Source organism: Trachypithecus francoisi, unplaced genomic scaffold (genome assembly GCF_009764315.1).
Source record: "Trachypithecus francoisi isolate TF-2019V2 unplaced genomic scaffold, Tfra_2.0 Lachesis_group3, whole genome shotgun sequence".
Taxonomy (NCBI): Eukaryota; Metazoa; Chordata; class Mammalia; order Primates; family Cercopithecidae; genus Trachypithecus; species Trachypithecus francoisi.
In genome coordinates, this window is record NW_022681468.1 from 69321504 (window position 1) to 69344838 (window position 23335).

Sequence of the window (23335 nt, forward strand, 5' to 3'; positions counted from 1 at the left end):
CGCCGTGTCGTACGTCATCGCCAAGCGACTAAAGCTGGACGGGAGGGAGTGGAGTTGTGAGCAAACGTTGGTGGTGGTGGTGGGGCGGCCTGAGGAGGCATCATGGCTGCTGCCACAGAGCTTAGTCGCCCGAACAGCGGTGACAGGAACCTGGAGCGAAGATGCAGCCCCAACCTCTCCCGAGAGGTGCTCTACGAAATCTTTCGCTCCCTACACACCCTGGTTGGACAGGTGAGAGGTGGCCTGAGGGACTGGGAATGTGGAAGCCATCCGGCCCATCCCTCCATTCTTTTCTTCCAGCAGGGGCCGGGGGCAGCTAGGCCTGCTGAGGTGTGGGATGCGGTCCCTGAAGCCGAGGTCGGGGAGGAGCGCGGGCTCAGCCGCCTCGCTCGGAGTGAGGAAGACGGCGGTACCGGTTGCGGAGTAGTTTATCTTGCAGCTGTCCTCCCCAAGAGTGGGTGAGGTTGGTCTAAGTGAAAACCCGGCTCCGAAAGAGGCAGGCTTGGAGAGAATGAATGTGGAAAAGCTTCACTGCAAGTTTAGGAGGCGCCTAGCGCTCAGGGTCCTTTTTCCTCCAACTTACTCTTTATGGGAATTGGTTGGTCAGTAGGCCTGAGATTTATAGAAAAGCGCGCGCTTATTAGCTTTTTCTTGGCCAGGGGGAAGGAGTAATTTGTTCTTGTAAGTTACTTGGTTTTGTTTATTTCTTTTTTCCTTCGGGCTGTTTTGGGCATCTATAACCCTTTCAAATGGGGAGGAAAGTAAAAGGAATTCGTTTAAAATACTTCTAGCGTAAAGTTGGATGAGTTATCCATCGTTGATGCTGTTTGCGTTAGAACTGTCGTTATTTAACTATTAACTGATTTAACTGGCTGATAAATCGCTTTTGCAGAAATGTCATAGTAAAATTGGTTTTGAATTTAGTGGGCTTCTTCGATCAAGTCACTGTTTCGTTTCATGGTGTAAAATTCAAAGCAAGTTTTAAATGAGAAACAATGTAAAAGTACGCTTGTTTACCTGCCTTTTAAAAGGAAATATTTTCTATCTTACATAGACCATTTTCTAGCCGTAAAAGTTTGTTTTGGGGCTGGTACTAGCGCATGTGGACATGGCAGGCATTTGTGTTAAAGATAATGGTAAATTCTTATGAAAATAGAACATTTGTCTGATTTGTGAAAATTATTTTTAAAGCCTTGAGTAGATGGAGAATCAGCTTTTTAAAAAGTTACTATTTTAAAAAATCGTAGTGTGTTGTGTCTTACAAAGAACATTACTGTAAGTTAAACGGGGTTTTATGTAATGACGCAATTATTAATGGAGTCTACTTAAAGATAAAACTTTTAAATTCAGTTGTTTGCCAAGTACTTACCGAAATCGTTTTTTAAAGGCTTGGGGTGTTTTGTTATATATTCCAGTCTTAAGACCCAAGACCTTTTAAATGGTTTAAAGGTTAGAGAACTTTTTATGGCGACGTTGGAACTTAAGTTTATTTATTTTCTAATGTCAAGATGAAAAAGGTTTATGCTCACCTATTAACAGAAGATGGAATATTTTTAAAAAATACTGAGCAATGATTTAAACGTTTCTTTTGAAACATTTTGCATACTGAATTTTTCAAACTCATTAGAAAATTTTAAACATTCAAGTATTCTACAAGTAAAGAAGCGATTACAATTTACTTGTGTCACCTGTCAAAAATGTTGACAGTAAATATTTGGTTACTTTACCATGACACAGTGAAGGGACCTCCTATACAGGTGTCAAAAATATGATTGTTTCATCCGTTAAATGCAAACTGTTTTCATAATACTCTATATTTTGAAAAGTATTAAGAGTGAAAGCCAGAGTTCCGCACTTACAAAATTGCCCCCAGAGAAATCAGTATTTTCTTTTGCAACCACTTTAAAAGATTTCTAGAATGTATGTTGTAACATGCCTAACTTCATCCTGTATCATCCCTAAGTATCATTGTATTATTAGATCTCAGTAGGAAACATAAAACAATGTTAACAAGAATTTTTTACTTAAGATCACAAAATTTACTAATTTTAACCTTTTTGCTTGCCTCTGGATGGTCCATCTTACCAAGCTAAACACTTATTTATTTTTAGCTTGGATTTTTGTATTAATTTAGTAAAGTGTTTACTGAAAATATTTATTTAAATAGTCTATATTAATAGCAGACTAATAGAGATTTTCGATTGAATGGTTTACTCTTCCAAGTTCTGTAGGGCAAAATGCATAGAATTCATATTACTAATAATGAATTTGTTGAATGAATAGTTAGATGTATTAGAGTAGTTTTAAAATTAATTTGTGACATTATTTGGTTTTCTTAAAAGACCAGTTATTCTTTATTGCACTTGAAGCTTATGTAATTCTGCTGAATTAAAATGAGACTATGAACCAAACGTTAAGACTAATTTTTCTATAAGTTATTTTCTGTAGAAAATGTGATACTTTGCTTTGGTTGAGGATTTGCCTGCTTTATCCCCAAGCTGTATTCTTAAGTTTTCTATGATCAACTGTAGATCTCTTTGAAGACTATGAAAGTACAGTAATAGGTTACTTCCGTACATAATACAGGTTGTTGTCTAACACAATCTTTATAGGAATTAAAGTAATGTAAATTAGTTCATTCACTTTAACGTAAAATCTTAACATATTCTAATCTTTGCCAGTGCAGCCTACATGAAATTTCATATATCTTTACACTTGTCTAATATGGACTTCTAAATGCTTCTGTTCTCATCTTCAAAGGGAGTACATTTCTGTCACAAAGTATTCAATATATTATATTTTTATTGGTAACCTTACATCTTTTTGATCTTTGTACAGTGATTCATCTTTTTATTATAATTATGACTCATAAAATCTGTATCTGAACTCATGTAACACCTTTATTTTGTAGAAAAGATGACTCATTTTGAAAAAATTATGTTAACTTGATTCCACTATGAAGTGTATTCTTATACTATGCTATAAACACATGTCCCTAGAAAAGTTTGTGATGGTTCACTTTTATTTACTCAAAAGACTGCAGATGGGTGCTCTCGTTGTAAACTTTTCACTGATTTTGATGATAATCTTATATTCAGGTTCTTGGTAGTTTTCTGGGTATGATTTTATTCTATTAGATCACCAACTGATAGAAATTTCCATATAATGAGCACTCATATCTTAGCATTTAGCAAAAGGTCTGGACATTTCATCCAGTCTGGCAACTTATTTCACTATGGTGGAGAAGTCTTTGTTTTTCAGCTTCAGACTTCCGTAGCTCAATAATAGTTTTTCATTTGAAATAAACATGTTGCCATTTATCCCTACACTTTACATGGATGAATAATCTTGACTTTTAAATTAGTTTAAAAATTGGTTAAAAGTTAAAAAACTAAAAATGTGATTTGGAGGACATCAGAATAATGATATATTTCTGATATGTATTTGTGTACATACTTAAAGAGAAAAATGCATGTTAAAACTTTCACAAAACAGTTGTACTTCCTCTGTTTAAGGCTCTGAGCTAGAAGTAGTAGGATTTTGAATAGGGCAGGCCTATATTGGACTCCATCCAAAGGTTTGTAGATATTGAAGTATCAAAAGAGCCTTCATCTTTTCATCTTTCGTGAATGGTTTTTACCTCTAAAATGGTCCCATTACACAGATCAAGAATAGAATTTGAATGACTTGTCATTTTGTTTTTGTTTTTTATGAAAATCTGTAGCTTTCTTGGCCTCTTAAAATGGTAACCGTGTAGAGCATTTCAGTGTATTATTAAAAACTTGATAACTTAGAGCAAAATAGACCCGTTACTCTAGAAATCTTATTTTTGTGACAATTCATATGTACAGCTTAATCGTGTAATTTTTGTGATGTTGCTGGTTTGCCCCTTTGAAGCTTAACCTCAGAGATGATGTGGTGAAAATTACAATCGATTGGAACAAGCTCCAGAGCCTCTCAGCATTCCAGCCTGCATTGCTCTTTAGTGCACTTGAACAACACATTTTATATTTACAGGTAAATTTCTTGCTAAAATGATAACCCGATATTGAAAATAGACATTAATTGTGGTTAAATTAGTTGGAGTATTTGACAGTTCTAAACACTATATTAATAGTGTTGCTAACAAAAGGTTATTTACATCCAGATTTAATCTAAATCTGTTAATTTCAGTAGTGATCAGGACAGTTAAGGGAATATAGCCCAAAAGACCAATGTGGGTATGAGAGTGAATGAATGCAATTCTATTCAATTCTAGACCTGCACTGAAAATTCAATACAGTTCCATCTATGGTGGGTTATAATTAAGCAATAAGACACGGCAGGTGTGTGTCATGCTATGATAATGATTCCATGCCTTGGGTGAGTTTGGAGGCTCATGGAGTGCTTTCAGTGGTTCAAGAAGGGGCATTATCCCAGCATGACACATCCTGGAGTGTCTATTGCAATTAAACAGTTTCAGCATAGTTTTTAAAAAGAAAGTAATTTCTGTGACATTAATGTCTCATCTTTGTAAGTAGCCAGTCACTATTTTATCATTTCTTTTCCTTAACAGTTTGAAATAATTCATTCTTTATATTAGAAGTTAATATTGAATCTGTATTTATAATAGTGTTGTTATATTTTTAAATATTTCATGTTAATAACTGAACAGTATTATGACCTTGCTGGTTTCTAATTGAACATCTTTGCAATTATAATTGATGTAAGTTTGCAGTTTATCTCTAATCAAAGTGTAAAATGTGAAGTGTCAAAAAGACAAGTGGAAGAACTGTTTGGATTGGTCAGTTTACTGTGATTAAGGTGTTATAAGGTTTCAAAAGAGTAGAATAGCAAACAATGGAAGCAAAATTGTGGGTATGAAAAAAATAATTGGAACGTTATCAGTGTTAGTGTGTTTTGACTAATGGAATAGGCATTAATTTTCAGCCCTCCATTCATTGACTTTGTGGGAAATTTTAACTGTTCCATGTTAAAAGTAATAGTTAACCCTGTTTTAAAGGGCAGAGCAGTGAGCTGTAGAACTCAAATGAGGCCTAATTGTGGGGAGCGGGGGAGGAGAACAGTAAATGGGTAATACAGCTTATATTCTACAACAGGGGTTTTCCCCTGTAGTATAGTGATAGGCCTCTGCCTGTTTTCAGCTATAGATCTTTTTTTTTTTTTCTTGTTCATTTTCTTTTTTAAAATTTAATTTTATGACCCAAGAAGAGATCTTGCCATGTCAGGAAATAGGTCTGAGTGTTCACTCAACCTAACACCTATATATTTCATGTCTATCTTCCTCATTCACATTGGCCAACTGCAGTTTCAAGTGGAGAATCTCCAGTGATATAGTGATAATGCAGGGCTTTGCTGAGTGAGAGCACTGGCTCTCGTGTTAAGGAGGAAAAATACTAAGCCTTAGTGTTCTGAGGAGGCATTTGAATGACATGTTAATTAAGTGGCATTGGTGCCAGAGGCTGAAGGCTTTGATTTGGCACAAAATAAAAGATGAGTGACAGAATGATTCTCTCAAAGAAAATTTTAAATTTCCTTAGGTTTTCTTTTCTTTTTTCTTTTCTTTTTTCCTCTTTCCTTTTTTAAAACTAATTTATAGCAAATGATAATGGTTACAATAGCAGAGAATAGTAAATACTTACATGTGGTCAGATCTATGTGTCTTGGTATACCAACTTTTTATATTTATTAACTGATATTAAGTATTTCATTTACTTAGCAGAAATTTATGTAAATATATTAAATGTGTAATTAATTTTGGTCAGTTTGAACCTCAGCAGATGGAATTGTGTTGTTCTCAGCCTTTTTTAGCAAAACTTCAGTCTCCAATTAAAGAGGAGAATACAACTGCTGTTGAAGAGATAGGAAAAACAGAAATGGGGAACAAAAATGCAGCAAATGACAAATTTTCCATTGGCGACCTACAAGAGGAAGAAAAACACAAAGAAAGTGATTTAGGAGATGTGAAAAAGACACAGATCCATTTTGATCCAGAAGTAGTTCAGATAAAGGCTGGAAAAGCAGAAGTAAGTTTTTTTGGCGGGGGTGAGAGGGTATTATTTTAAAAAATCTTATGTTTACACTGTTAAAACTTGTTGTTTGTAGATTGACAGACGAATATCTGCATTTATTGAAAGAAAGCAAGCTGAAATCAATGAAAACAACGTCAGGGAATTTTGCAATGTTATTGATTGTAATCAAGGTAACTACCTAGAAATTAATTTTCATAGGGTTTTAAGCACAATTTTTATAGTTGCTCTAATCTTTTATTTATTTTTTAAATGAATAGCTTTAAGAACACAATTCAAGTTATTTCACGGGTTTAGTTAGTAACTAAGACAGTAGAGTTTCCTTCTGCTTAATAATAGACTATATTGCAAACTGGTTTTCATTTTGGTTACACAAAGTAAATGCTAACATTAAAAGTGTTTATCACTGGCGAAGATTATTTTAAAGTTCCTTTAGGAAATGAATGTGAGGTATGAGTGACAAGGTTGATCAATCCCACTAGTAAAAGGAACTGAGCTCTATGAATTTCAAACCTATACATGTACTGTGAAATCATGATGTTAATACATAAGTGAACTTAGTAAAGTTAATATTCCTCCAGAGGGAGCAGTTTTCTCACTACTCCTGAGCTGTTTGAAATGTCCTATGTCACAATACAACCAATTTATCATGAAGACTATGGTGTCTTGCTTTTTTCCTTTCTGCTATAGTGCATACATTTGCCATTTTTCATCAGATTCTCCTTTACCTCTCTACTTGATGCTATAGTACATTTACAAATCTGCGATTATGTTGCAGAATACAAAATATTGCAAAGCAGTGCCATAGATCATACTCAGGCACCATAGTAATAATCAGAACAACTAGTTCTTAGGCAAAATTATGGAGAAGAGTTCATAATTGGGATGAACATGTTTCTTGTTGCCTCTAATATATCATGACTAATTATTATGAACATAGAATTGTCAGATGAACCTAGAACTGACTTATATCACATTGGTACACTGATTCTCTTAATAATGAAATAATATAGGCTGGTATTGGGTTGTGAATTTAGCTGTGTGCTACTATTAACATTACACATGTGCATCTCTAAATTTGGTATATTTTCCTATTAGCTTTTCAGAACAGGTGCAACAATGGCAAAATCTCAGGTACTACAACCAGCTATAAGCGACTATGAGAAAGGGTTTGTTGAGAGAGCAAGCACATGTGTCACTAATGTTATTCCTCTGTTCTCCCTGCTAACTCTATTATTATAAATCACCAGGGGATAGAAATTGACAAGAATTGAAATGCTCAGCAGGATTCCTTGGCCCATTCAATTCCTTGCTGGCTCAAAACAGTGCTAGAAAGAATTGCTGTGGAGAGTGACTAGCACTCATATACTCACACCATGCTGAATTTCTCACTGATGGGTCAGTTAATCTATATGTTTGGAATATAGTTCTGGAATGGATGATAGCTGCTTCTTTTTTTAACCCTTAGCCCCATGAAATGGTAGTAGGAAGAGAATGGAGAAAGGATGGCCTTTTAAGCATATTTTGAGGTGCCTCCAAAAAAAAAAAAAAAAAAAGGAAAGATGACTGTTTAGTCTCTGGATATAAAAGCTAAGTGGATTTGGATTTTTATGCATACTATTTGATTTATCAACAGAACTACTAAGGAAAGTTCAACTGAAAAAAATATAAATGTATTTTAATATGTTAGTGTGTTCCTTTTAATAAGTACAAATCTAACTATAAGCAGTGGAATTTTTAAAAATCAAATTTCCATGGGGGGGGGAATTTTTTTTTTTAAGAATCTCATTTACCAGCCATTTTTTACAAAATATTCAAGGGAATTTTACAGGAGATTTACTGCCAATGTGTGGCTTTTAAACATTATTTCAAACACAAGTATATATTATTACTATGTAGTATTATATGTTAATATATAACAATTATGTTAATATATTAGTTGTATTATATGTTAACATCTTTCCAATTTTCCTCCTTTGTAATTTATGCATTGATGTCTAATTTGAAAGAAACTACTTTTCAGCTTGGAAAAAAAATAGGAACAAATTTTCACAACAGACCTTTCCTAAAATTAAACTTTTTTGAAAGTGGTAGGATGAGAAGAAGTAGATGACTTTTGTGATGAAGGATTTCTAAAATGAGCACTGGAAATCTAGGTAGAGTGAAATGTGTGTGTACTTGAGGTTTTGAGGTCATCTTTATGTGGAGTTCTGAAATAAAAATGTGTTAAATACATAATTCTTTTTGTTGGGTGTTCACTAATTTAGCATTAAAATAAAACATGCTGAATTAAAAGAATTCTAATAAAAATGATGAGTTCTAATTCTACGATGAAGTAGAATTTAAATACTCTACAGTAGATTATTTTATCCAGAGGCCCGAATAGTTTTCAAAATTGTATCAGTTTGTGCCACTTAATGTTGATGGCTTCTCTGTATATAAATCTGAATATTAGGTAAGAATATTAGATATTATGATAAATTTTGACAGGTAAAGGTCACTAAATTCTATCTTGTGTGTGATCGTAATTTATTGTTACTATTATTAAAATTATGAGTAAAATGTTAATATGAATTATTGGAAGTTTATTAAAATCTCATACATTTGAAGGGAAGAATATATTTAAACTTATATTTATCTAAATTCTCCTTAGAAAATAGTTGTGCAAGAACTGATGCGATTTTTACTCCTTACCCCGGATTTAAAAGTCACGTAAGAGGTAAGTAACCACCACATGACATCTGAGTCACTGACAGAAGTCTAGATTATTAGCAAAATGGAATAGAAATAACTTTCCCATCTAAATTTTATTTTAAAACAAAAACATCTTGCCGTCCTTCATACTTGTGGTTAGATGGTCTTTATGAAAAAAATACGAAGTGCTGTTAGGGAATAAGAATTTCTGATTTTTGAAATATAAATGTATATAGGCTCAAAAGTTTGTTAATTTAGTTTCTAGAGTTGTAAATACATATGGACCACAGACTAGACCTGAAGGAATTCCAGGGTCAGGTCATAAACCTAACAGCATGCTTCGAGATTGTGGTAATCAGGCTGTAGAAGAACGACTACAAAATATTGAGGCCCACTTGCGGTTACAGACAGGTAAGCAGAGTGCTAAGTGGACCTCATAATGAACCTTTGCAAATGGTTAAAAAATTGCAGTTCATTTAGTCACCAAATTTTCCTTTAGCTCCTAACATTTCTTGAACAATAAGTGCCAGTCATTCAGAAAGTGTTATGTATATGTCAGTTCACTTAAAAGGTCATAGTACCCTTTTGAGGTGTTGGTGCTGTTATCATTGTACAGATAAATAAATTGAAGTTTAAAGAGGCCAAGCAACATGCCTCAGATAGTAAGTGACAACTCTTTAAAAAAAAAGAGAGAAGAAAAGAAAAGAGATAGTCCAGTCTTGCCTAGGCTGGACTTGAACTCCTAGGCTCAAGTGATGCTCCTGCCTCAGCGTCCTGTGTCAGTGGGACTACAATCATGTGCCACTGTACCCTGCTCAAACCCAAATCTTCACTGGGTGCAGAGCCTGAGTCTCCCTCTCCATTTAGTCACCATGTCTGTTGATTCTTTTTTCTGAATAAATATCTCTCAAATCTGCCCACTTCTGTCTTATCTCTACTGCTGCTACTAGAGTTGAAGCCACTGTGATCTCTGGCTTGGACTGATGGAAGGATATTTACTGGATTCTTTGCCACTAGACTTCCTCTAGATCATTCTCTATGCTGTGGCCAGATTGCTTTTTCTAAAACTCAAATTTGATCTTGTTTCTTCCCAGCTAAAAATCTGGAGATTGGGATTGTGGGGTGGGGGGCTTGTAATTTTAAATAGTATTGTCCACATCTATAGTTCCAGCTACACCTCTGGGCTTCCCATCTCCCACTCGTTTTGCTGCTTTAGGATCTTTATACTCATGCCCTTCTGTCCATGCTTTTTCTTCCTAATCCTAGACCAGTGCAGATTCACCTTTTGTATAATCTTATATAGCACTTGATATTCCCTGCTCCCCTTTAAAGCAGTTATCATGGGTCTGTTTAATGTCTGTCTCCTGCTAGATAGTCCGTGAGAGTGCAACTATGCCTGTCATATTCATTACTTTGTACCTGTTACAGTGCCTAGCACAAAGCAAGTGTTCAAATGTTCATTGAATGAACAGTTGCTTATTTTACCTTTGCAAATATATGTAGGAGGGACAGAAAGTTAGTGTTTGACTCTCTCAGGGTAGGTCAAGGGATGATGGCATCCTTGTGAAGTGACACTTGAGGCCTTGAAGGATTACTAGGAATTTTCCCAGAGCAAAGCATTCCCAAAAGAGGGAACAGCAGAAGCAAAGCATTCCACAAAGAGGAAACAGCATTTTTAAAATGAACAAAAACACAAAATATGGTTCAGGAGATATCTGAATCCAGTATAGCTGGAGTATGCTAACTATCTGAAGCTATGCTAACCAGATGAAGGTAGAAGAAGAAAACAGAATGAGTAAATCTTTGAGAGTAATAAGACATTGGCATTAAGAATTAATCTCCTCCCTCAGAAGTGGATGGGTTTAAAATGCCACTGTATAAAAGGATTGACTGGTTAAGTCTCAATAATATGAAATAGTTAATTTTTTGGGAAAACATCTGTTGAATGCTTACTATGCTCCAAGCACTATTTTAGGCACAAGGGATACTGAGATGACATAATCACAGTCCCCAGCTTCAAGGACTTTATAATCTGATGAGAGAAAGATTAATAGTGAAGTAGAGTTTTAAAGGAGTAATGAAAGGCTGGGTGTAGTGGTGTGTGCCTATAATCCCAGCTCCTTGGGAGGCTGAGGTGGGAACAGAGCTTGAGTCCAGGAGTTTGAGACCAGCCTGGACAATATAGTGAGAATCCGTCCCAAAAAACTCAGGAGCACTGAAGAATGCGGGGAGGCACAAGGAGCCTTTATGCGAATGAAGAGGTTTAGGCAGTGCCTGCGTCACCCAGTGAAGCTTGAACTGACTCTTGAAAGATACAGAAGTAAGGCAGAGGACATTGTAGGTAAAGGGAGCAGCAAGAGCAAAGTCAAATGAACAAGTTACTTTACTCAAGAACAAGAACAACCAGGGTCCTAAGATTTTTTTAAATCCTCAAAAAAAATTTCTAGAATTTTTATACATAACAAGTTGACAATTTTGATATAAAAATGTACCTGTATTCTTTAATTGCATAATGATTGGCTAATCATGTATTCATTCAGTCAGTAAATATTAAGTACCAGCTCTTCGCCAGGCACTATAGTCTTACAAACTAATGCTTCCTCGGTTTGTGCAGTGCACAAGCTGCACAGCCCTACCTAATGAACAAAACAGATAAAACTCTGTCCTCTTGGAGCTTACATTAGAATGGGGAAACAAACAATACAGAAAGAAAATATACTGAATGTTGGGTGCTAGTAATGGAATGGAGAAAATTAAAGTAAGGAAGATAAGGGAGTGCTGAGTAGGGGAGTCGTAGTACTGGTGTTTTTAACAGGATAGTGAGAGCAGGCATTACTGGTAAGGTACCTTTTGAGCCAAGACTTGAAATTGACTTGGGATTATGGAGGTGGAGGGAACTAGCTAAAGCTTACAGGGTGCTTGGCCTTGCTGAATAACAGAAAAAAGTAATCAAGTGGCTGGAGCCATGTGGGCATAGGGAGAATGTCCAAATTGTGTATGGCCTTGTAGGCCATTGTGAGGGCTTTGGTATATAATCTGAGTGAAATCATCAGGTATTGGAAGGTATTTAATCTGAGTGAAATGATCAGGTATTGGAAGCAGAGAAATGACATGATCTAACTTACATTTTTAGAGGATCACTGGCTCCTGTGTTGAGAATACACTCTATGGAAGCATGGCAGAAACAGGGAGACCAGTTTGGGGGTTGTGATAATCCAGGGAGAGGTGGAAGTTGTCTGGACCAGAAAGGCCACAGTGTGGAGGGGGTGAGAATTAGAAGGATTCTTGATATAATCATAAATTTATAATTTGAGTGGCCATAATTTACTGTCCCCCTCCTCAGAAAGTGTGTTAGTTTAAAATTATAGTAAAGCCCCTTTTTTACATTCTTTTCGGTCAAAGGAAAAAATATGGCATGTAGGAAGAAATATTAATTGAAGAAACTAATATGACATATTGCAACCACTGCATTGAATTATCATCATTTGTCACTATGCATTTTTGTCCTCCCATGTAACTATCAAAGCATATCAGAAATATAAATTGTTCTATATAGAAGCTATTCAATATCTTGTAAAATGAATTTAACGTGAAACTCTTAGAATATAGGAAGCATAAATGGGGTTTGGAGAGAGGAAGTGTAGTACAATATGTCCAATAGTGTATAATATGAAAATATGACCTAAAGACTTCATTCTGTTTTACTTTTGCTTTTTATTTTCTTAAGTATTTTCCATTCCTTTGCATAATTGTCTTTGCATGGTATTTTAAGAATAAAAATTGTAAGAAGAAATAATTATTCAACAGTATCTCAGAATCTTTTTTAATGTATTTAGGTGGTCCAGTGCCAAGAGACATTTATCAGAGAATTAAAAAGCTTGAGGATAAAATCCTTGAATTGGAAGGCATCTCTCCTGAATATTTTCAGTCTGTAGTGAGTATAAGTGTCTTTTAAAAATAAATTAAAATGTTATTCTGGATTCTTTGTGGTTTTACAGTCACTCATTGATCTATAAGCAAAACTATTTTAATAATTCAAAGATGAATGAACACAGTCCTGTGTAGGGGATATATTTAGTTCCTTAAAAACTCTGGTTCTGAATATTTTTAAAATTTAGAATTTTTAAAAAGGGATACTTATATATTACCCACATTCTCAAACTTAGGCCATTTTCATGGCATAGTAAGTCAGACTGGGTGGTGGTTGGGCCTGTTACTCTGAACTTGCTACCTTGTAAAACAGAGGCTTCCTCTGGAACCTTGCTCTGTCAGTGATCCCTCTGCCTCTTTAGTCTCTCTTCCCCAACAGGCTCCTTCCCTCAGCTCACATGCAGTTAATACTAAACAAACACACACCTCAAGCTGCCATTCTTACTCTTTACCTTAACCACCAGACTTTCTATGTTTTTGTAATTCCTTAACTCTAGCATTCATTCATTCTTACCCCTTTTTCCAAGAACATTAAGAAACAGTGTTGTGCTAGTAAGTTAGTATCTTTGGCACATCAGCATTTTTCAGAAAAATGATCCTGAGCTCATTGTGTTTTCCTCAGTCTTCTGAGGTGATTATATATAATACCTGCCTTCTCTTAAGTTTTTTTTTTAAAGCAGTACCATATTGGGACTAAAATAATATCAAAGTGAGATTATACCAAAACTCCTATTTCTGAAAAATTATGTGAGATAGCCCATTTTAGCATGGATCATACAAGTTAGTGGTGAAAATATATTTAAAATTTATTTTAGGTATGACAGCAATCTTCCAAAGTTATAGATGGAGTATTAGATGAGTTACAGAAAAGAAGTATTTCCAGAGGAAGAAGGCAGGTCACGTAACAAAAGGGAGCAGCAAGTCTTAAATGACAAAATTTCAGAGAAGAGTTTTAGTGATTTATTGCTCTCAAATGTAAAATGAGGTTTATAAAAATACTAAGGGCTGAAGCAAAGATCAAATGAGATAATGCCGATCAAACACTTAGCATACTGCTTACCACATGGTAAAAACCTCATTGGCATTTATTTAGTTTCAGAACTATGAAGTAGCTGTATAAACCTGGAAAAGTCACTCGATTCCTCTGGCCTTCAAGATGTCTAATTTTAGAAAATGTGTTGGTTGTACTACATAATTACAAAGGTCTTTTCACTTTTAGGATTATTCTTTGAATGTCTTCCTAGGAAACTTCATAAAGATTTTTAATGATTTTTCCTACAGTAGTCTACCATAAGTTTTTCCCATTCTAGTAACCTAGGAAAGTTATTGTTCTAGTTCAATTTCATACCTTGTTAATATAATTCTTACTAACAATAGAACTGATCTTTCAATAGAGTATGGTAGTATCAGATGCCTCCAATGAGAACTTGCTGCAGTATCATTCATCTCTTTTCTCTGATTCTGATTTATAAAAATTTAACATAGGCCAGGCACAGTGGCTCATGCCTGTAATCCCAGCACTTTGGGAAGCCAAGGTGGGCGGATCACCAGAGGTCGGGAGTTCAAGACCAGCCAGACCAACATGGAGAAACCCCATCTCTACTGAAAATACAAAAAATAAAAATAAAAATAAGCCAGGCATGGCAGCACATGGCTGTAATCCCAGCTACTCAGGAGGCTGAGGCAGGAGGATCACTTGAACCCAGGAGGCTGAGGTTGCGGTGAGCCAAGATTGCGTTATTGCACTCCAGCCTGGGCAACAAAAGCAAAACTCTGTCTCAAAAAAAAAAAAAAAAAAATTAATAGATTTGTTTAACAAAAGAACAAGCCTTCCACATCATAATCTTTTTGTTTTGTTTTGATCTGTTACTCATAGGATAGAGTGGGTAAAGAGGTAAAGTAGCCAGATTGTTTAGGACCTTAAGTGCTGTGCTCAGAAGTTTAAAATCTGTTTTCTAGGCAGGGAGCAGGGGGAATCTACTGAAAGCATTTGAGCAGCGAAGTGATTTGTGAACATGATATTTAGAAAGATTTATCTAATACAGTTGTGGGAGACAAAAGAGAGAAACTAAGGACAAGGAGATAGTGTTATGCTAGCCTAGATGTGAAGTTAGATCCTAAAATAGGGACCTGAGTGAGAACGGAAAAGATTAATGCAGGTTGGAAAAAAAAAGGACAAATATTGATGATCGGATGTGGAAATAGAGAACAAGGATAGAGTCCAGTTTCTGGTTGGAAAAATGGATACCGTTGATAGAAATAAGAATAGAGAGAGAGATACTTTTGTGGGAAATGTGAATTTGAAGGCAGAGGAGGTTATGAAGGTAAAAATGTCAGGTAAGCTTTTTGAGATATAGCACTTACACTTGGGACAATTGGGAGAGTCTGTGTAGTGGTGAGAGTCCATCGATGGATAGGAAGACTGAGATTGTCTGAGGCCTGAAGTCTGAATCTTGGTGACTGCCTAATTTCAGGGGCAGGAAGCATTTGTAAATGTAAACAGAGGATTGGCATATATGTATTAAGCATTCAGAAAAGGATGGATGGTGGCAACCTGTGATAAAACCGGTGCTTTTTAAAAGTATTTCCAAATATGTTAAAAAAAAAACTATGTATCTTTTAGAAGAACTGCTTCTGGATTAGTGTTGGAAGTGACATATCAAATTAGTAGTGAGCTACAAGGAAGAACAAAACACTGGAAAGGTTTAAATATTCAGACTCATTCTGTCCTTTAGGCCTGTGAACATACATGACACAAGCCCTGTGGGAAAGAAGATTTCGTACTCACCCTTCTATAATAGGATGAATGAGCCATCTTTAGGAACCTCACTTGGAATACAGCTAGCTCTAAGAGTGTCCTTGCAAACAGGAGGAGTTGAGCACATACCTTACAGAGGACATAGTACATTATTCATCACCCTCACCATCATGCTGGGAGTACATGTATGGTAATTGCATAATTTTACATATTTATCCCTCAAAAGTATACAGAAGAAACTACATATGTAGCACAGTCCTATAGCTTCTAAAGATAGAAAAGTTGAGCCCATTAAATTTATTAAGGATTGAACTTTTCTTGGAATTCCTGAAATCTGAAAAGATTTTCATTGAAATGTATTTATTCAGATTCATCAGTAGATGAATTCTAAACATGGGGGAGCTTCTTACAGTTGGATAGAGATTGATTATCATGGGTAACATTGAAGGGTAGCATAGAAAAACAAATATTTATCGGGAAAAAAGATGTCATTTATATTTGTTTTATAAAACGTAATCAGGTTATATAAAGTTCTCATTTTATGAGCCGGACATAAAACTCCAAAATATGTTATAATGTGTATAGAACAGGATTTATGGCAAAAGTTAATAATACTTGTTGGACATTTTGATGTAAGAGTTCTAAAGGTCTTTATTCTTCGCATTAGCCATGGAAAGCTTTAAATGTAATGTTTTCAAAAGTTTAAGGGCATGGCCTTAACAGTTCATTTAAAATATATGATCTTTGAGTATTTCCAAAGACTTACTGATTTTAAATTATGATACTTGAAAACAGTAAGTACCAACATGCTTTTACAAGTATTTTGTTCATTTTATAGCATTTATCACTTATATGTTTATACATGTTTTTCACTTTATATTTTGAAACTCTCAAGGGCAGGAACTGTGTCTTGTTCATCTTTGAGACACAGAATGTAGTAGATATCAAGTAGAAGTGCAAATGAATGGATAGGACTTGACTGATAGCTCATTACTGGACTTTGAAGGTGTGTTAACTTTGTTCAAAACACTGACTGGGTGTAATTCTTAGTCCGTAACAGTAACTCCTGGTTCTTAAGGAAGCATTGGGGGAGGGGAATGCTGAAAACCAGGTCAACATCATGTACACAGGCCATGTGCGTGTGAACATGTGCTGGATCTGAAGCATGAGTGAACAACTGGATTCAGCTAGAAAATTAGATTGTAAACATATTTCAGGGAGCCTTGAAGGTCACACTAACCAGTTTGCACTTCTAGTGTCATTGGAGCACAATTAAGTTTTAGAGAAAGAGAGAAACCTGTAATTTAGGTCCCTGTCTGGTGGCATTATAAAGTCTGAGTTGGAGAGAAATTGGAGTCAAGGAAACTAGTTTAGGAAACATGTCATTATCCAAGCCAGAGAGAAATGAAGGTCTGAATCAGGGCTCTGGGACTAGAAGGGAAGAAAAACATTTTAAATACTGCATGTGTAGAATCAGTTGCCTTTTACAACTGAAAGAAAGAAAGCAGCCAGTCATGGAAGAGGCCTCCTTACCCTTGAGGTTCCTTAGAGCACTGGTTCCCTGGATTTGCATGTGTATGTGTATGTCTTTGAATGTGTATATGTCAGTCATGCTCTGCATAAGGATGTTTCAGTCAATAGTCAACTGCATATGTTACAGTGGTCTCGTAAAATTATAGTGTGGTATTTTTACTGTATCTTTTCTATGTTGAGATGTGTTTAGATACACAAATACTGTTGTGTTATAGTTGCCTACAGTATTCAGTACAGAAACATGCTGTACAGGTTTGTATGCTAGGAGCAATAGATTATACCATATAGCCTAGGTGTGTACCATCTAGGTTTCTATAAGTATACTCTATGATGTTCACACAATGACAAAATTAACACATTTCTCAATATATCCCCATCATTAAGCAATGCATGACTCGGAACCTACTAAGGTAAAATAATGGGTGAGGAGAGAGAATTTTGCATTACCTTTCTCTAGCTCTTTCTTTAGTGTGCTGGGCTCTCAAGTATTTTGTCTCAGGTACCAACACCTGTTAAAATGTCCACCTTTTATTTATACTTCTATACAGATGGGGTTATGTCCCAATAAACGCATCAAGAACTGAAAATATTATCAAGTCTAAAATGCATTCAATACCTGTAACCCACCAAACATCATAGCTTAGCATAGCCTACATTAAACATGTTCAGAATGTGTACCCTGACCTACAGTTGAGGAAAGTCACTTGGCAGCACAGTACACTGTAGAGTATCGGGTGTTTACCCTCATAACCACATGGCTGACTGGGAGCTTCGCTCACTGCCACTGCTCGACATCACAAGAGAGCATCATATCACATGTCACTAGCCCAGAAAAAGATCAAAATTCAGCATCTGAAGTACAGTTTCTACTGAATGTGTGTCACTTTCACAGCATTGTAAATTTGAAAAGCCTTATCTAGCCATCATAACTCAGGAACTGTACTGAGATTTCCTTACACCTAAAACAAATAGTAAAGTTAATCTAGTGTATCCATAGTAGATATGGTATTTCTGAGTGTTCGTCTTATCAAAATATTCTGCTCAGATGTAAAACAAGCCCAAAAGGCCACATTTTACTGTTTTTAAGTCACTGAACCACTGATGACCTTACTTTCCTCATTCTGGTATTTCTTGCTTTGGTTCTATGATACAGTAGTAATCTGACTGTTTAATAGCATATCAACTATCAATATATTACAGGTTAAACGACTAGGAGAACAAGGGGAATTTGTTTTGTTTTGTTTTGTTTTAGACGGAGTTTCACTCTGTCACCCAGGCTGGAGTACAGTGGTGCGATCTCGGCTCACTGCAACCTCCGCCTCCCGGGTTCACACCATTCTCCTGCCTCAGCCTCCCAGGTAGCTGGGACTACAGGCATCTGCCACCATGCCTGGCTAATTTTTTGTGTTTTTAGTAGAGATGGGGTTTCACCATGTTAGCCAGGATGGCCTTGATCTCCTGACCGTGTGATCCACCCGCCTTGGCCTCCCAAAGTGCTGGGATTACAGGCGTGAGCCACCACGCCTGGCCAAGGGGAATTATATTTGCATCAAGTGTATAAAAAGCCACCTCTTAGGAAGTCAGGAGACTGATCAATTGCCAAATTAAACATTGATTCCTTATTTGCCCATAGGCCCTACCACAGGTATGCAGCTTGGTTTGGCAAAGGAAGGAGCATAATTATCTGAACTCTATTATTTCATAATTACTAATTCTAATACTTAATGATTTCCAACTTATTGTAACTTGATAAGAAGCATACCTAGATGTTCTTTGAATCAACTTTTGACACAAAGGAAAATGTGAGTTTTAATGCTGTCTTCAAAATCTCAATAGTCAGAAATGCTCATGAGAACATTTTGTCTCTGAGATTCAGTTTGTCAAATATACTAATTTACTAATTTGCCATTCAAAAGCTAGTGCTTGTGTGAAACTAAGAAAAAGTCTAGAAAGAATTTCATTAGACCAAGGTTTAAAAGGCTCATTAGTGGATCAATGAGAATGTTGTCAGCTTCAACTGTAAGAAATTTAAACTCAAAACTGGCTTAAACATTATGTAAACTATAAAATAGGAAGTCCATGGTAGCACAAGCTTCAGATTTAATTGATTCAGTGACTAAATCATAATTGTAAGAAAATAGGTTTCCTTCCCCTTTTAACTCTGCTTGGTGTTACCTTCTTTCCCAGGCAGATGGCAAGATGGCTACAGCACTTTCAGGTGTCTTACCCAGATACGGCAGTATCCTGAGGAACTGCCTTCTTTGAGGGCTTTCTCTCAAAAGACGTGAGGAAGCTTTTTCCAGAAGTTCTCCTCTTAATCTCCAGCAGTCTTCTCCTTTATTCATTGGCCAGAACTGGACCCATGCCCATTTCAGTCACTGACAAGACGGGGAACCCATTGGCTTGGGCCACACAGAGAAGCAGTGGATAGGTAGCTCCTTGCATAAACAACCACAGTGTCCATTATAGTCAGTCCAGGGTGTGTGTGTGTTTTCACCTCTTGGCCTCATATACCAGATTCCATTTTTCCTTTGTCGATTGTCACTTCGCTTGTTCAATACCCTGGGATGGAAAGGTTATGAAAAAAACTAAGCAGAAAATCCCCAGAGCACCTCTTTCCACAATCACCCAGGCTCATTAGAAGCTGGTAATTGATGGGAAAATATATATTGCCAAGGATAAGCATGTTGCTGCAGTATTACTATTATATATTGTTAATGTCATCCTCTTTAGAGGGTAACTTGCAGAATATAAGGTAGATGTTGGTAACAGACAATAATTGGTATTAGTAAATTGGTTGGCTTTTTTTCTCTCAGAGTTCCCAAGGCTGTACATAATTTGTACAGTATTTTATAAAGAAAAAAATGATGCTTAGATTTTTTTAAACATTGGTTACTTTTTATTTAAATCTAGAGCTTTTCTGGAAAAAGAAGAAAAGTTCAGCCACCTCAAGTAAGTTACTGCATTTTCATTTTGGTTTCTGAAATAGTTGGATTAGTTTTATACCTTTCTTATTAATAAAAGTTTCTACTATGGTTGCTTTTAGGTCATACCCTGGTACAATTTATGACTGAAGAAAAGGGCAGTATAAACTAATATACTTGAATAGAAAAATTCTTTTAAGGGCATGGAATGACTCAGGTTAAATAAATAAAACCTTTGTCCTGCTTTTAGTAGTACAAGGATGTGTCATTCATAAAGTGCTTAAAAATAGTAAGTGCTCAAGTAATTTCAGTCTCCCCCCACCCCTTCCTTTTGTGAACACTTCTGATTAGCAGCACCTACATCAAAAAGGGTGTTTGGCAGAGTTTGACTTCAGCCGGCCCTGTCTAAAGTGCTACTTTACTAATTAGTTGAACCTTAAATAGTAAGGCTTTGCTGGACTTTAATAGTGGTAATGTGAATTTAAAGTTGGAGAAGACTTTCTAATTTTTAAGAGTAGCATTTTTTTTCTTACAAAATTCCAAGTAAATTTTTTGATAGCAATTATTTTTTCCAGAAGTAAATTATTGTAGTTGATCCCTCAAGAGAGAATTTCTAGGTATTTTAAGCAGTTATTTTTAAAGTTAACTTTTTTACTATTGATTATGAGAATAATCAGGTTTTTAAAAGTTTCTCTCTTATATAGTAAACTGTAGCACTTTGTTGCTGCTTTAAAAATACAATTCACATAACATAAAATTCATAATTTTAAAGTGGCTATTAGTATGTTCACTATGTTATGCAACCATCACCACTAAGTCTAGAACATTTCCATCACCGCCCCAACCCTGCACCTATTAGCACTTAGTCCCAATTTCCCTTTCTCTTTACACCCCCTAATAGTCACCACATAATACTTGTGTCTAAATTAGAAATATTAATGTAAGTGAGGGTGTTCACATAGATAGACTTGAACAAATCCAATTTTTATTGGAAAGCAAAAGGAGTGTTTTCTTCACTGTTTTCCACTTCAGGTTAACTTTAGTAATCAACATAGAAAGTTTTCTATTAAAAGGGATAGCTGATAACTCAAATGATTTTTTTCTCCTGGTAGTAATATAATTAGTATTTTTCTTCTTCTTTCCAACTTTTATTTAAGCTCAAGGGGTTTTGTTACATGGGTAAATTGCATGTCACGGAGGTTTGGTGTACAGATAATTTTGTTACCCAGGTAATCCGCATAATACCCGATAGGCAATATTTCAGTCCTCTCCCTCCTCCCATCTTCAAATAGGCTCCAGTGTCTAATAATCAGGCTTTTTTTTTTTTTTTTTTTTTGTAAACTTATTCTTTCAAAGTATAAAAGGTTCAGGAGAGTTTAATCATTAGAAAAGAGAAAAAGAAATATTTAAGCCTTATTATTTTATGCCTTTAAATTTATGATCTAGTCAACATATATAGCTGCGCAGTTTTAAGATTATTATCATGAGGGAAAAAACCATTTGATCATGCTTTTGAATATTTTAAATATTTATAGTTCATTTGGCACTTTATCTGCATTAAGATACTTCAGAATCTTATTCAGCAATTTGTGTCGTTATTGTTTACAGCAGAACTATTCACTGGCTGAACTTGATGAGAAAATTAGTGCCCTCAAACAAGCCCTCCTCAGAAAATCAAGAGAAGCAGAATCCATGGCAACCCACCACCTTCCATGAAAAACTCCTCTCCATCCTTGTCATTTTACTTTTTTGTATACATATGTGTAACTTACACTGTTATTAATTCAACGGATATATATTTATCAATGTAGTCTTCTCTGTGAAGTCAAGGTTTATTTTCATGAGTCCAGCTTGCAGCAAGTAATCTTCAGATATTCCAGTAAGTTTTGAAATAATGAATGTGTTGAAAATAGCATTGTTGGAATTTATTCCCTTCTGTTTTAAAGGAGGTATTTTGGAAATTGAAAAACTTAATTTAAAAGTGCTGGTACATCTTTTTTCTTTTGTGGACCACAGAAAGGAAAATTTATTTTGATATTGATACTTTAAAAGGACTTTATATTTGTAACATTGGTGTTAACCAGTTTATTAGTTCAAATTAGTACTTTGCATATAATAGGCATTCAACAAAAATTTATTGACTGAAATGAATTTTAAATGGATGTATGAACTTGTTTTTCTTAATTTCTAAGATGTCAATATTCATGTAAATAAACAATAGATCCAGCTTTATCCCTTTATTGACTGTGTGACTTTGAACAACTTACTTAATCTTTGTCCTCATTTCCCAGTCTGTGAAATGGGAATGACAGTAATAGAAACGACCTTATTGTTTTGAAGAAGCGATGAGATCATGCATGTTTGAAACTGTCTGTCCCAAGGGAATTGCTCAGTAAATGTTAGCTAATATTATAAAACCAGGTCTGGTTTTGGACAGCAATTAGGATGTTACAAAGAAATTATAGTACCCCTCTTTTGAGAGCCTCACCTTTACAATACCCCAGTTATTAGGCAGTACATACATTATTGTGTCCAGCATTGGTGGGTTCTTGGTCTCAGTGACTTCAAGAATGAAGCCGCAGACCCTCGCAGTTAGTGTTGCAGTTCTTAAAGATGGCGTGTCCGGAGTTTGTTCCTTCAGACGTTCAGCTGTATCTGGAGCTTCTTCCTTCTGGTGGGTTCGTGGTCTCGCTGTCAGGAGTGAAGCTGCAGACCTTCGTGGTGAGTGTTACAGCTCTTAAAGGCAGCACCTCTGGAGTTGTTCATTCTTCCCAGTGGGTTCGTGGTCTCAGCTTCAGGAGTGAAGCTGCAGACCTTCGTGGTGTTATAGCTCATAAAGGCAGGGTGGACCCAGAGTGAGCAGCAGCAAGATTTATTGCAAAGAGCGAAAGAACAAAACTTACACAGTATGGAAGGGGACCGGAGCGGGTTGCCACTGCTGGCTGGGTGCTTTTATTCCCTTATCTGACCCCAGCCACATCCTGCTGATTGGTCCACTTTACAGAGAGCTGATTGGTGCGTTTACAATGGAGCTAGACACAGAGTGCTAGACAGAAAAGTTCTCCAAGTCCCTACTAGGTTAGCTAGATACAGAGTGCTGATTGGTGTATTTAGGATCCTCTAGCTAGACTAAAAGTTCTCCAAGTCCCCATCCCGCTGAGGAGCCCAGCTGGCTTCACATAGTGGATCCTGCACTTGGGCTGCAGGCAGAGCTGCCTGCCAGTCCCGAGCCACGCCTGCACTCCTCAACCCTTGGGCGGTGGATGGGACCGGGTGCCACGGAGCAGAGGGCGGAGCCCACAGGGGAGGCTCAGGCCACGCGGGACCCCACTGCAATGGCGGGGCTCAGACATGGCGGGCTGCAGGTCCAGAGCCCTACCCAGCGGGAAGGCACTAAACTCGGTGAGAATTTGAGTGCAGCCCTGGCGGGCTGGCACTGCTGGGGGACCAGGCACAACCTCCGCAGC

At 36.3% G+C, this 23335-nt stretch overlaps 1 protein-coding gene across 10 annotated transcripts; it reads left to right on the forward strand.

Moving 5' to 3' along the window:
• The first annotated feature begins 22 nt into the window (after positions 1–22).
• Positions 23–22108, forward strand: MBIP (MAP3K12 binding inhibitory protein 1). Of its 10 annotated transcripts, none has more exons than XM_033188236.1 (9): positions 23–231; positions 3898–4017; positions 5766–6026; positions 6106–6202; positions 8683–8748; positions 8982–9134; positions 12560–12657; positions 19858–19896; positions 21480–22108. In XM_033188236.1, the coding sequence occupies exons 1-9, from the start codon at positions 103–105 to the stop codon at positions 21582–21584; spliced, it is 1068 nt and encodes a 355-aa protein (XP_033044127.1). In that variant the 5' UTR covers positions 23–102; the 3' UTR covers positions 21585–22108. The 10 variants fall into 10 exon arrangements, with proteins under 10 accessions (XP_033044127.1, XP_033044126.1, XP_033044128.1 ...); XM_033188235.1 differs by having other exon boundaries at positions 21477–22106; XM_033188237.1 differs by having other exon boundaries at positions 5778–6026; positions 21477–22106.
• Positions 22109–23335: the final 1227 nt, after the last annotated feature.

Coding starts and splice junctions, on each gene's coding strand:
- MBIP (XM_033188235.1), top strand. CDS start 103: ATGGCTGCTGCCACAGAGCTTAGTCGCCCGAACAGCGGTGACAGGAAC. Junction 6,203..8,682: donor TGTTATTGATTGTAATCAAG/GTAACTACCTAG, acceptor AATTCTCCTTAG/AAAATAGTTGTGCAAGAACT. Junction 8,749..8,981: donor ATTTAAAAGTCACGTAAGAG/GTAAGTAACCAC, acceptor TTGTTAATTTAG/TTTCTAGAGTTGTAAATACA.